Source organism: Muscardinus avellanarius, assembly GCF_963383645.1.
Source record: "Muscardinus avellanarius genome assembly, chromosome: 15".
Classification (NCBI taxonomy): Eukaryota; Metazoa; Chordata; class Mammalia; order Rodentia; family Gliridae; genus Muscardinus; species Muscardinus avellanarius.
Genome location: NC_137801.1, coordinates 19307649 through 19322139, shown reverse-complemented (window position 1 = coordinate 19322139; position 14491 = coordinate 19307649). Strand labels below are relative to the sequence as shown.

Here is a 14491-nt window from a genome sequence, read left to right as displayed (position 1 = left end):
GATGAGACAGGATTGCAGATTCGAGGACAGCCTCTGCAAGTAGTCAGACACTCATCAACTCAGCCAGACCCAGTTCCAAAATAAAAATAAAGCTGGGGTATAGCTCAGGCTCAGAGGTAGAATGCCCTTGGATTCCATCCCTAGCACACACACCCCCACATACATATACACACAAAGAAAAAAAATCTACTTTTTTAGAATGCTATATCAATACTGGAGCCCTCTAAAGTTCTAAAGAATTTCTGAGCTCAGAGGTAGAATGCCCTTGGGTTCCATCCCTAGCACCAAACACACACACATACACACAAAGGGGGGGGGGAATCTACTTTTTTAGAATGCTATATCAATACTAGAGCCCTCTAAACTGCTAAAGAAAATTTCTGAGGGTATCCTGTGATTTTTTTTCAACCACTGATAACTAACTTCTTGGTATACGCTCAGTGGATAGGACATGAATTCAATCCTGTTCTATGGTTGAAGCTGAGTAAGTAAACAGAAAACATAACTGGGAACAGCCACTCTGTGCAGCAAGGAGCCACTCACCTGGCCCTGGGACTCCAGTTTAATCTCCTCGGGAGCGGGTTTGGTCATCGGGGTCGGATTTGTGTTGCAAGGATCCATCTGCTCTTTCTTCTCCACTTTCACCTTCACATCATCCAGGCTCAGGTTTGGAGTCGATCGTAAATCTTTCTCATCTTTATCTAAAAGGTAGCGCAGGAGCTGGTGGTCTTTTGATTCTTTTTTCTTTGAAGCATCCAGTTCTAGTTTCATACTGGAGTTCCCTTGGGCCTGTCCAGCCACGGACACAGAAGTAGATGTGCTGTCCTTTTTTTCGGGTTCCACAGACAAAGTGGTGATATCCGAGGGGCTCCCCTCCTGTAAGAGCCGGTGCAGGATTTTGTGGCGCTCGGTGAGTGAGCTATGAGAGGAGGGGCAAGTGCCCCCTGAAGAGTTAGCAGAGGCAGAGTTGGAAGTGCCCGTGCAAGACAGTACATCCTTGCAGCTCGTGTCTATATCAGCGTGCCGGAGCTGCTGTTCTGCAGTTGTGGTCAGGAGCTGCACTAGCTTGTGACTGGTTTGAGAGTACTTATGGTCGCTGTCTGAGAGTCTGTCATTGTTATGCAGAAGCCCTGAATCCAAAGGTTTGCCATCACTAGCACTACTGTCAGACTGAATCATTTCATTTAAAATGGATGCAATCTCCTTGTTATCTTTGGATTCAGCTTTTGCTGGTGGAATATTTAATCTGCTAGGTGAATTCTGTGAGCTCATCTGCCTGAGGACTGGAGAACTGGCAGAGAAGCCAACAGAGTTATTGGGTCCGTCATTCATACCCTGTAAAGATGTTACTGGGATGTTTGAATATGATCGGTTACTATTATTACAGGTACTACTTGTCATGCCAACTGGGGAGTTTAATGTTGGAATATTTGGAGGAAATGAATTGTTTGGCATTCTGGCCCTTGTTGCCAAGCTCGAAGGAACCTGTCTCCTTGGAGACATGAACTGTGCCAGGGATATTCCTGTACCTTCCATAGGGGAATTGTTGAGGTTTAAAGAGGGATTACTGCTCTGGGAGCTGGCCGGTCCCTGGTTTAAGGCAACATTGGCTACAATCTGATTTCCAGGTGAGCATCCGAAACTCCCTTGGCTGTTGCTAGAGTTACTGTGACCACTGCTGCTATGAAGGTCTGAGCTCTGATGGCGGCTTACTCTGGTGGACACCATGTTGCTGTTGGATGGTGGCAGTGTGGATGAGCGAGCCACACCATGAGCTGGAGAGATACTAGGATTGACCGAGGGATTTACTCGGGGCACTGACATTCCAGAATTAGTGTCATCTTGAGGAGAAAGCCCACTGTGTTCCCTAGGAAGAAAAAGATACTATTATTCAAATATTTTCTTTTGTTTCTATTAAAAATGTTTATGATGCTATTCTAAAACAAGACCACTGACCTCATTAATGTTGCAAGCTATCGCTGGCAAGTAAAGAGTTTCTGTATTTCCTTAAACTAAGGATCAACAGTGGAATGTCAATACTATTTTGAAGTAGAATCACTTCCTAGGAAATAATGCTTATGGACCTTCAAATTTGATAGTGGTCTCAGTTATATGAAAAAGAAATTTTTCTTGGTGTTGAAAAAGTCCAATAGATGTATGCTTAAAACTTTTCAAGAAATCTTAAACAATTAACATTACAATAGTACTTTTGGTTGCAAGAAAAACTTCCCATGCCTTTGTTTATAAAGCACTTATTCATGACTCTCCTATTACAGCTTTTAAGTATTTCAACTCCAAAAAGGAAGACTGGGTAAGGAAAATACTGTGTCACTGATGTGAAAATTAAAAAGGGTGATATGCAGACATAGCAGATGTTTTGAAAGAGAAATCACAATATGAAAAAAGAACTGTGCTAATTCCACTCACAAGAATAATTTTCAACTAAAACTAGAAAAAAACAGAATGCTGAATTCAGGTTTTTACTGAGTTCTTTACTCAAATTCATAATTATGACAACAGATTTGTGACTGGCATTACCATGTTCCAATAAGCAAAATCATCAGATGAGGAAAAGATGAAGTGAGGGGAAATGTCTTTTCTTTTAATGCTATTATTTTAAATAAGTTGTAAATGTAGGATCTTAATAAGTCATAGGATAAAAGAATAGATTCATGAATTTATCATGTACACCACATTAAAACATATTTAGAGGGGGAAAAATTAGAGACACTAACGTTCAAAAATCTCAAGTTGATCGTTTAACAATTTGTTGTTTCTGTGAGAAACTGTCAATTTGAACTCAAGAGCCATCAAATTTATCCAGATTAAAACAAAGCACTTAAAATAGCAAAACAACAATGCTGGCAAGCTGTGAAATCTCGTCTAAGACTGCAAATTTATATATGGAAAGTTATAAATTTTCAGGCCTTTCTTGTTTTCACCACCTAAAATATATGTTTTAAGCCTCATCTTTCTTGTCTACCTTTGTGAATAAGAAAGGTTTTTAGTAACAAAACTCTAAAACCCAATATGGATATGTTGATTATATACTCATCATACTAGTTTTACACCTAACGTAGAATTTCTGCTTTCTTAGCACCAAGAGCAAAGAACTATTCTCCAGGAAGAGATATGTGAACTGATTTATTTCATAGGAAGCTCTCCAAATAAGTAGTACCTGTCGATGATATGAATTCCCATGATGAAAGGTTGCATGTCTGGACTTTGAGGGTAGCAAAGTTTACACTTGGTGTGGGCGCTAAGCATTGTCCCATCATTCAATATGAATCTATAGGATGGGCTGGAGGCAGTGCCACGGGTCATCACTGTTTCAAACAAAAGAAAAACCTAGTTAAAATTCTGACACTTGAACGTTGGGCAAAGGAGAGTTACCAGGCCTCGTTTCCACCTAGCACCTTATTTTAAATGCCCTCCCCGCTGCTGCTTGCTCGGACTGCAAAGAAAACTCAGATGGAGAAGATCCTGGGGTAGGAGGGGCATGACTCCAAGCTGAAATATACCACTTGGTGGCAGATTGGTAGTCCTATGTGAATGGGCGCTTCCTCACATAAATTAGGATTAAGAAGAAACCCCAAACCAGAAAAGGTTCAATCTTAATTGTTCCCTACAATGGAACATCTCTTCAACTTTATTAAGTCTGCATTAAAAATACCAGGAATTATTTTCCTCCTCTTTGCTTCAGTGCTATCTTTTAACAGGTATTTTTTTTCTTTTGTTAGCTGATTTTTAAATAAGACCACTACTCAGATATAATTTACATACCATAAAATTTACTCTCTAAGCTTTGACTGGTTTGCAGAGTTCTTTAACTCATTTTCAGATTGATTTTTTCACTCACTGAACAAATTATTAGATACATACATATGTTTGTTTTTTGGGGTTTTTTTGGTTTTTTTTTTTTGCGGGTCTGGGGATGGAACCCAGGGGCATGTGACCTCCAAGCTACACCCCTTGCCTTATTTTTTATCCTTTATTTTGAAACAGGGTCTCACTAAGTTGCTGAGGGCCTCGCTAAGTAGCTGAGGCTTTCTGCAAACCGTGATCCTTGGGTCTCAGCCTCCTGATTGCTGGGATTACAAGCGTGTGCCACCATGCCCGGCTTATATGTATATTTTTAATGTCTGGATTTTTGAAATGTAGTAAGCAAGTTAAGATGAAGCCAATGATTACTACTATATGGAATAAAACTAGGCCAAGGCAGCCAGATCACTTTGTAAATAGCATCATTTACTTCTGTCTTAAAACTTTACTAAGAGCAGACAAAATTCTAACCACAGAGGTAAGTGCTTGTTAAATATGTAAAGGCTATTCCAGACGACTAAGTAATAAAATGTCACTGGTGCTTTGGTAATACAAAAGAATTCTATTTTAAGAAGATTTAAAAATTCAGCTCTACCAAGGTTAGAAATTATATCCACCAAAACACAAGAATTACTACCATAAATGACTATTATGCTTTATGCTGTAATAAGTATTAGTCCTCCTTTTTAGAAAGCATTTTAGAGGGGCACCAATTACACATTGGGTGACATGTGAAAGAGACTTGAAATGATTAGTTAAATAATTTTTAGGCTATATATTACTTGGAGAATATATAGAATAAAAGATTTATTCTATTTTGTTGTCTTGGGTATCTAGACCAATCAAAGAAGGAAGAGGTTTTTTGATTGATTTTTTGTTTGTTGTCTGTAAATCTGTATTATAAATCTGCCTAAGCACCAAAACTGGGATAGAAACTTAATTGAAAGAATTAAGACGTGTGCCCAATCAACTAGATTACTTACTCATTGGGCAATTCCTGCAAAAAATCACTGACAGGATTGCCAAATATAATGCATGGAGAAATTTAGAATCTAGTGAGATAATAAAGAATGAAAAGAGTCTTTAGTGGACACTGATAATTTCTGTAGAAGAACATAAGTAATTGTTAGAGCCAATCCTAAAATCATATTAACAATTCTCTTCTATCTTTTCTACAATATATTTTGGAAAATACAACTTAAGCTGGGCATGGTGACACACACTTATAATCCCAGCATTCAGGAGGCTGAGATTGGAGGATCGCGGTTCGCAAACAGCCTCAGTTACTTAGTGAAGCCCTCCGCAACTTAGTGAGACCCTGTTTCAAAATAAAGAATAAAAAATAGGGCAGGGGGTATAGCTCATAGGTCAAATGCCTCTGGGTTCCATCCCCAGACCCGTAAAAAAAAAAAAAAAAAAAAAAAAAAAAAAAAAAAAAAAAAAGGAAAAAGAAAAAAGAAAAGAAAATACAACTTTAAAAAGGCATTTAAAAATAAACTATTAACATAAAATGAAAAAGCTAGAGATGAGACAGAGGAGAGAAAAATATATTTCACCTTATTTTACTTATGCCATTTTATTAATTTCCTTATCTTGTTTATTTTCCAGAGATATCTCTATCTCTATCTGTTTTGTGTGTGTGTGGTGTTGGAGACTGGGCCTTCTGAGGTGCTCTGAGGTAGAATGCCCCCTGGGGTCTCAGTAGGTTGCTGAGAGTCTCACTAAATTGCTGTGGCTAGCTCTGAACCTGTAATCCTCCCATTTCAGTCTCCTAAGCACTGGGTTACCCCATGTTGGCACATGCCTGACTCATTCTACTTGAAACCTCTCTATGTTTGTAGGGCTGCACTGTTCCAAAGAGTAGCCATCATCCACAAGGAGCTATTAAAAAATCAAATAAAATTGAAAGTATTTTCTCAGTCACACGGCTGCATGCTAAGTGGTCACTAGGCGCATGTGACCAAGGGCTAGCATAATGGCCGGCACGGCCCTAAACAATCTGACTTCCACTTCCAACCTTACTTCTCATGACTTCCTAAACATTTTTTTCCATATCACTTTTACATATCAATTTTTTTCTTCATTACCTAGAACAAGAACAAGGATTGGTACTGTGCCCCATTCCTGTTTTCTACTTTACATCCAATCTCACACTGTGCTTTGCAATGAAATGATCCAGTAAGTGCTGGCTGGTTGAACTTTGACTTGAATCTCATCTAGCTAGGTTAATATTGACATGTAATCAACTACCATAGATGTACTATGTATTGAACCCAGGGTCTCACAAGTGCTAGACTAGCACTCTACCCACGGGCTACATCACCAGCCATTCTTGTTTGTTTTTTAATTTATTTTGAGACAAGGTCTAAGCTGCTCAGGCTGGCCTTGAGCTTGTGATCCTCTGTTCCGCCTCCTAACAAGCATAACATTTCTTTAAAGGACAGATTTTCAGTTTTAGTCCTTGAATATTCACATCTACATTATGGTTTCACTCTTGTAGAAATCTAGACTTAATTCTGTAATGGAAACCAATGGAGAGAAATTTCTTTATTGACTAGCCCTATAAAGTGATAAAATAGAAACTCAGGCCACCCTGAGAACCTTAAGATGTTTAATATGAATTATAAAAACATCAATAGTCTTTTGGTTAATTATACTGCCTATACTTGCAGGACCATATATAAACTTGTAAAAATGTTGAAATTTGAAAAAGCCTGTTAATTTAATATAAAAATTATCATACTTTGAATTTTGAAGTTATACATATATAAATACATGTATATACACATATATATTTATTTGCAGTGCCAAGGATTAAACCCAGGGCCTCACACATAATTTAGATTATTATTATTTTTTGGATAATAATGTATGGAATAAGACCCAGCATATTATAATTCACACAGCCATTCTTTTTTTTTTTTTTTTTTTGGTGGTACTGGGGGTGGAACCCAGAGGCTTTCTACCTCCGGGCTATACTCCCAGACCCATTTTATATTTTATTTGGAAAGAGGGTCTCCCTAAGTTGCTGAGAGCCTCACTAAGTAGCTGAGGCTGGCTTCGAACCTGTGCGATCCTCCTGTCTCAGCCTCCCAAGTTTAGGGATTACAAGCGTGCGCCACCACGCCCAGGACACAGCCATTCTTTGAAATGAGAAAAAGGTAACATTTAATACAAGAAAATTCCTCCCTTCCCCCTGTGCTGGGGATAGAAACCCTGGCCTTGTACATTAGGAAAATGCTCTACCACCAAGCCATGATCCCCATAGCCTCCTCCTACGTGGCTTAGCGTCAAGTAAGACTCCCCACTTAAACAGGGAGGCAGGCAGCATGGATCAGTGAAAAGAATAAGTTTTGGAGTCAGATTCTGGCCTGACTTCTCTCTGTATCCCTCAGATTTAGAATTTAGTGCAAATTAACCTTAGCCCATCTCAGTTTACTCACTACTAGAATGGAGCCCGTAATACTGTAATTAGCATGGAGTCTAGTCCATAGAAGGTTTGGGATATTTCCTGAGTAGCCACCAAACTCAAGATAAATCGGCAGCTTTCAAAGCACTAATGTCCTGAGTCATACACACATGCAGGTAATCTCTTTTTTTTATTGGTGCATTATATTCATACATCATATTGGGGTAAAAAACTTGTGTGTACATACATGTACACATCACTGATTTAACCCCTACCCAATTCCCTCCCCATCCCTCCTTCCCTTGCTTGGCTTAGTGGTTGACTTCGATATGTTTAAGTACATTTTGTGTTTTAGAGATTTTCCTCTTCCCCCCTCCTTTCTCCTCCTTTAGGTTGTCTTGTTTGCTCCTCTATAGGATTTCCTTTTTCAAGAGTTCCTCCTATGCCCCATTTCTCCCTAACTCTCACATATTAGGGAAAGCATCTGATTTCTTATTTTTTGTAACTGACTAATCTCACTTAGCATAATGTCCTCCAGTTCCATCCATTTCCCTGAAAATGAGGTAATTGTGTTTTTTTTTTTTGATGGCTGAGTAAAATTCCATTGTGTACATATCCCACAGTTTTGTAATCCATTCATCTGTTGATGGACATCTTGGCTGGTTCCATAGTTTGGCTATGGTGAACTGTGCACACGCAGGTGATCTCTAAAAACCATTTGCATCCAATAGTACCAACTGTGTCTAACATCACTAACAGTTTGAATTAAGAGAGGAGTAGGGTAGCCACAATTGTTTACAGATTTGGCTGGATACTGATTTACTCTGCACACCAAATTTTCCTCTTAAATGGGTATCAATGTTTAGGTTTGGAATCCCCTTTTTATCACAGGTTCTTGTTTCTGATTGAGTTTTATCAGCTAGGTAGGTAAGTGTTTGTTTGGTTGGTTTTGATGGTACTGGGGATGAAAGCTAGGGGTGTTCTACCTCAGAGCTACATCTCCAGCCCTTGTTGGTTTATTTATTTATGTCTTTGAAATAGGTTTCACTAAGTTAGCACATGCTGGCCTTGGTCTTGGCCTCCAAGGACCAGGGTCATAAGCGCTGCCACCATGGCTGGATGCAGCTAGTATTCTGATCTCTGACTTCTGTACCTATTTCTAAACTTTTTAGAACATTTAGCAGGAAGGGCTATAATTGAAGAGGTTTTATTGACACCCGAAACTCCCTCCAAAACACCTTTAATATAATAGTTTTTGTTTTGTTTTCTCCATAGAAGAGGCCTCAACTAAGCTACAAAGCAAAAGGAAAATAAAATTACTCCTGGTCTTGGAGGCGGTATAAGTACAGCTATTTGGGATTTTGATCTCTCCCAATTTGGTGCTGAGATCAACCAAGCATGCCTTACTGGTATTAACTAGGTGGGCAGGTGTAACTTGTGTGGCAGGATACTACAAGTCAATGCTGGTAGAGATGGCCTTTTCTTTTTGGTATTTCCCTATGTAGATACAGAGAGAATAATTTCTCAAAAAATGTTATTAGGTTAAAAAAATTACTCATGGAAATTCTAAGATTTTCAATTACCAATGAATAAACTATTCAGTATTTCAAAATTCCTACAAGAGGAAGTAAATATTTGAAGTATTTGACATAAGATTTTTAGTTTATCCTATTATGTGCACCATAGAATTAACTATATTATACAAGCCGTAAAGAACATTTTGGTTAATTATTATTTTAAGTACATCGGCTTTTTAGCAAGTACTTCCAAATTTCTTGATGCTATCAACCTTTTCCAACTCTGGTAATATTTTTTTAAGTAAAAATAACTTTATTTTGTAATTGTAATTTATAATTACAAATTAATTTGTATTTTTAAGTTATAAATGAAGTTAAGGCAACAGATAGATGAACAAGGGATAAAGTTATTTATAATCCCATCATTCAGAGATTACCACTGTGGATATTTTGTTAGGCTTCTAGAAGTAGATAAATAAATATATAAGAGTGAGACCATACTATATATACTGTTCCTTCTTAGCCTACTTTCCCATGTAATACTATATCATGGACAATTCAAAGATAAGAAATAGTGCTCTATTACATCACTATAAGTAGAAAAACAAAACTTTTATAAAGCTAGTTTGTAAGTAACATAGGCCAACATTTCCTATCATTAGTATCTCTATAATTGCTGATGGACATGCTACAAGAAAATAATTCTGTGGAAAAATAAATCTGAGTAAAAAAGCTTAAAGGTGATCTTATTGTAGAACTTCCTAGAAATGTAAATACCTTAAATATGTCTTAAGAATTCCAAAAGGAATGATACATCATTTCCTAATTACAGTTATTAATATCTTGTGGAAGCTAGGTTTATATTTTCTAAACTTCTCTATGAGCAAATATTTTAGACTATAGATTGATTTAAATCAAGAAATCTGGCTTAACAATGGCCCACGCTGAATTCAATACTCATCCTTTCCTTATTTTTGGAATCTTTTCCAGACTCTCCCCTGGAGCGGATCTTCTCGTTTGAACAGCTGCTCACGTGATCCTGATGCTCACCCCCAGACTCAATGCACAGCTCCAGCTTTAATCTAGGCCACGTGAGCGCTCCCACAGGTATTCCGAAATGTACGTCCAAATTTGATGTCCTTTAAAAGCACTTCTTAAGTTGTCTTTGCCAAAACTATCTAAAAACTAAGAACTAAACTTTTTTATTGCTAATATATTAGGATTTTATACCAGCTGCTGCCTTCACAGAATAAGTTAATGGGCAAAAAGAGGACAGATGGAAGACAAATATTTCTTGCCTAAATATCAGTCACTGAAGTTTTTAACAAAATCAAGGCTAGAATATCATAATTTATCTCACTTTCTCCCTTAATTTGTTTTTTTAAATTGTGCTCCTGTACAACATGACTTTAAGTATCTATGTATCATGGATGGGTAAATATTTGTCATTAATGTGTAACACAATACACCATCATTGATTAGAGTAGGCATGCTGCACAGCATTTTTCTTAAACTTATACTTCCTAGCTAACTAATCCTTTGACCAACACCACTCAACTGCCCCTCCCACCCGTACCCACCTCTGGTAGCCATTCTACTCTCTGATTTCATGAGATCAACTATTTCAGAATCCACATATGAGCGGGGCATGGTGGCGCATGCTTGTAATCCCAGCACTGGGAAGACCAAGACAGGAGGATTGCACAGGTTCAAAACCAGCCTCAGCTACTTAGTGAGGCTCTCAGTAACTTAGTGAGACCCTGTTTCCAAATAAAGTATAAAGTAGGTCTGGGAGTACAGTCCAGAGGTAGAATGCCCCTGGGTTCCACCCTCAATACCACAAAAAAATAAAAAAATTAAAAAAATTAAAAAAATCCACATGTGAGTATCATCACATGGTATTTGACTCTGTGCCTGGTTTACTGCATTTAATATAATGACTTCCAGGCATATTCATATTATCACTAATGACAGCATTTCCTTCTTTTTTATGGCTGAACAGTATTCCACTGTATATATGGAACCATATTTCCTTTGATCTGTTGAACAGTGAGGTTGATTCCTTATTGCAGCTATTGTGGACAGTGCTGCAGTAAACACGGAAAACAGTTGACTGTTCAATATACTGGTAAACTGGATATATACACATATTTACATATACTCAAAGGAAATCTCTCTTCTTTCTCTCTTGAAAACACACACACACACACACACACACACACACACACACAGTGGTGGAACTGTTGGATCTTGTAGTTCTATTTTTAACTTTTTTTTGTGTGTGTGGGTCTGGGGATGGAACCCAGAGGCATTTGACCGCCAAGCTATACCCCCTGCCCAATTTTTTATTCTTTATTTTGAAACAGGGTCTCACTGAGTTGCAGAGGGCCTCACTAAGTAGCTGAGGCTGTCCGCGAACCACGATCCTCTGGTCTCAACCTCCCAAATGCTGGGATTACAAGTGTGCGCCACCACGCCCAGCTTATTTTTAACTTATTTTTATTTTTATTTTTTTTGGTGGTACTGGGGGGTGGAAACCAGAGGCTTTTTACTTCCGGGCTATACTCCAGACCCATTTTATATTTTATTTGGAAACAGGGTCTCACTAAATTGCTTAGAGCCTCACTGAGTAGCTGAGGCTGGCTTCGAACCTGCGCGATCCTCTTGTCTCAGCCTCCCAAGCGCGGGGATTACAAGCGTGCACCACCACGCCCAGCTGTATTTTTAACTTTTTAAGGAACCTTCATACTGTGCTCCCTTGTGGGTGTACTCATTTATGTTCCCACCAACAGTGTGCTAGGATTTCCTTTTCTCTATACCCTCTCTGGGACTTAACTTTTTTCTTTCTGTTAAGAGCCATTCTAATAGGAGGGTCTCATTCACCTCCCACTGTCCTGAAGTGGAAGAGACAGAAGAAAAACTGAAAAAGCAAATTATATTTCTCTCCATTATCTTTTGTGTGAGGTACTGGGGATTGAACAAAGGGGCATTCTACCTCCCAGCTACATCCAGCCCTATTTTTATTATTATTATTATTATTATTATTATTATTATTATTATTATTATACTGGGGATGGAACCCAGGGGCATTCTACCTCCAAGCTACACCCCCAGCCCTATTTTTGACTCTTTATTTTGAAACAGGGTCTCACTGAGTTGGAAAGGGCCTAAGTAGCTGAGGGTGTTTGTGAACTGCGATCCTCTTGTCTCAGCTTCCCAAATGCTGGGATTACAAGCATGCGCCACCACATCCAGCTATTCTTTATTTTTTGAAACAGGGTCTTACTAAGTTGTGGAGGGCCTAAGTATCTGGCTGCGAACGTGCGATATTCCTGTCTCGGCCTCCTAAGAACTAAGATTACAGAACTGGCTGTAGGTCAATATCTTAACGAGTAATTCTGAGATGAGTGTTTCATGAACCACATTTCTCTTACCAGGCGAGATACTGCTGAATAGAAAATACCAGAAAAGGACATGCTCTGTGAAGGATATTCATCAATTCTAAAACACTAGAATCAGAGTCATGTGAACACTGGACATCTTAATTCTAAGAAAAAGACAAGTCACTTCTATTGAAGATTTTTTTTCTAAGAAAGTAGGAGAGGACATTAAGAAATGCACAACGGGTAAGAGGCATTGATTTATACTATATTTCTTTACATTTTCCTCTAAGTTATTTCATTTTATGCATTAATGACAGATTAATTATGTGTTATACTTTAATCAATTTTACAGAGAGTTCTAATGGTTTACAAACAGATACCTTGAGCTATGTCTCAATTGCATCTGTGGGAGCCTAGTCTTTGGGATGGTAAAACAATAATTGAGACGTACTTTGTCTTGGAGGAAATGTATATAAATTACAGGCAAATAAAATAAAGTTCTCTAAGTAAAGCCTTGGAAGGCCCAACTTAATAGTGTTAGGGCAAAAATCAAAGAGACCTATATATGACATTAGTACTTCAGGAAGCAAGTGGTCCAAGTCCCAAACCTAGGCAAAAGTAAGCTGTTACTCTGGGTAGAGGAAACCACAAAGGGGCCCCTAGGGTGTGGCTTTGGTTACTTATTACTAATGGTTTCCAAATCTGCCTGCATTTTGGGATTGCCTGGGGTATTCTTAAAAACTATCGTTTCTTGATTCTACCTGGTGAAATATAAGCTCGAGGGAGGCATGACTTAGAAAGGTGCTCACTGGAGATTACGTCTATAGGGCAGCTCAACAAAAAGTAATGAGGCCTATGAGATTTATATAGATGGCCTCCAGAAAAAAAAAATCACATTACTTCCTCCACATTCTACTAGGAAGCTGTTGACCTGAAATGGAAAAAATCCTTCATGAAAAAATTATCTGTAAATTGAAGAAATCTGGGAAATCTGGGGAAAATGTTAAAATTAAAAAGAGTGAGAACAAGATGAAAAAATTGTTTTTCAGGAATTGTCAGTGAAAGATGTTATCTAATTAAGGATTACAGAATAAATTATGTTAGAAAAGGGATGTTATTAAGCCACCATAAGTAGATGATAATATTTTAGAAGTACATCAAAATCCCTTCGTTCTGAATTTCTGTAAACTTTCTGACCTTAATTCTCAAATAATTTTCTTTCAATTCTATACTACTGCTAATTCCTTAAGGGCAGGGAATATACTTGTTTTCTACTCCCCAAAACTTTTTAAGATTCAGTAGCTCTTTGGCGGTTAATAATTTCACCAGACATAGTTTTAGACATGGAACATGAACCTGAGTCAGGAGATACAGGTTCTCTAACAGTCAGAAGCTAATGTGCACGACACTGATCTCTGCAGCACCTCGAGCTTCTGACTTGATTATTCTGCTGGGAATGATCTTCAGTAGTGAAACAAAAACATCACTTTCTATCTGAATTCATACTCAGTTCTCCAAGTCAGGAGTAATTTTTCTGCTTTGGTTTCACCTCTATTATAGTCCATATCACATTGCGGTTTAGAGCTGTCATATATTTTCCTAATATGTTCTGAGCTCCTTAATGACCACAGTATCCCTAATGCCTTATGTATGCAGTGTCTATGCAGGTTAGGAACTTGATACATGTCTTCTGATGAATGGATGGATGGATGAGCGAGTGACCACCACATGACATCCGGTCCTTAGAATGTGCATCCCAAATTTCAGGATCCACTCATGAGTTACTTTGCTTACCCATTTCTTCCTTTCCTAAAACCAATTCTTATAAAAACTGTAATTTGGAGAAAATACTTATCAAGCCAAAAGTTCTACCCAAACGATTCAATATTAAGAAAGAGCAAGGTTAATGAAAATAATCAAGAGAAACTTTACCTTCTTGAAACAGTTGTCTGGCATAAGATGGCTCTCTGCCCTGAGGTTGAAAAAAAGCATAAATGCATTTCCTCACTAAATCTTCCCAGCCAGTTCTGCCAGCGGCTCTTAGGGAACTGGTATCGATAGAGATGATTTTACCTACATAAAGAATGAAAGTTTACATTTATGGTAGCCTTTGATACAAATCATCCATGCTTTAAAACTAACAACTGCATCTCAGGAATGTCATCTCCACTTTATAAAGTATTTGTATTAGTGCTGTCATTGTACACCACATCGAGGCTCACAATGACACACACACGCACACACGCACACACGCACACAGCACGGGCATTGCCTCCGGCTCCCCACCACCCTCTACAGGTCTGTAATTCATACATATGGACACAGCAGTTTTGAATGTCTCCTTCCGTAGTCCTCCTTTT

The 14491-nt window shown here is 38.2% G+C and overlaps 1 protein-coding gene across 4 annotated transcripts in view; it reads right to left on the bottom strand.

Annotated features, from left to right (window-relative positions):
• The window catches only part of NCOA1 (nuclear receptor coactivator 1), a gene marked incomplete at both ends in the record, with an annotated part of 97813 nt that overhangs the window by 48680 nt on the left and 34642 nt on the right, over positions 1-14491 (bottom strand). For 3 of the 4 annotated variants that reach the window (XM_080710964.1, XM_080710965.1, XM_080710967.1), the window contains 3 exons: positions 544-1867; positions 3179-3326; positions 14064-14204. In XM_080710964.1, the coding sequence (XP_080567090.1) occupies positions 544-1867; positions 3179-3326; positions 14064-14204 (1613 nt within the window). Of the gene's footprint in view, positions 1-539; positions 1868-3178; positions 3327-14063; positions 14205-14491 lie in introns of all 4 variants that reach the window. The other variant, XM_080710966.1, reaches the window with a different exon arrangement.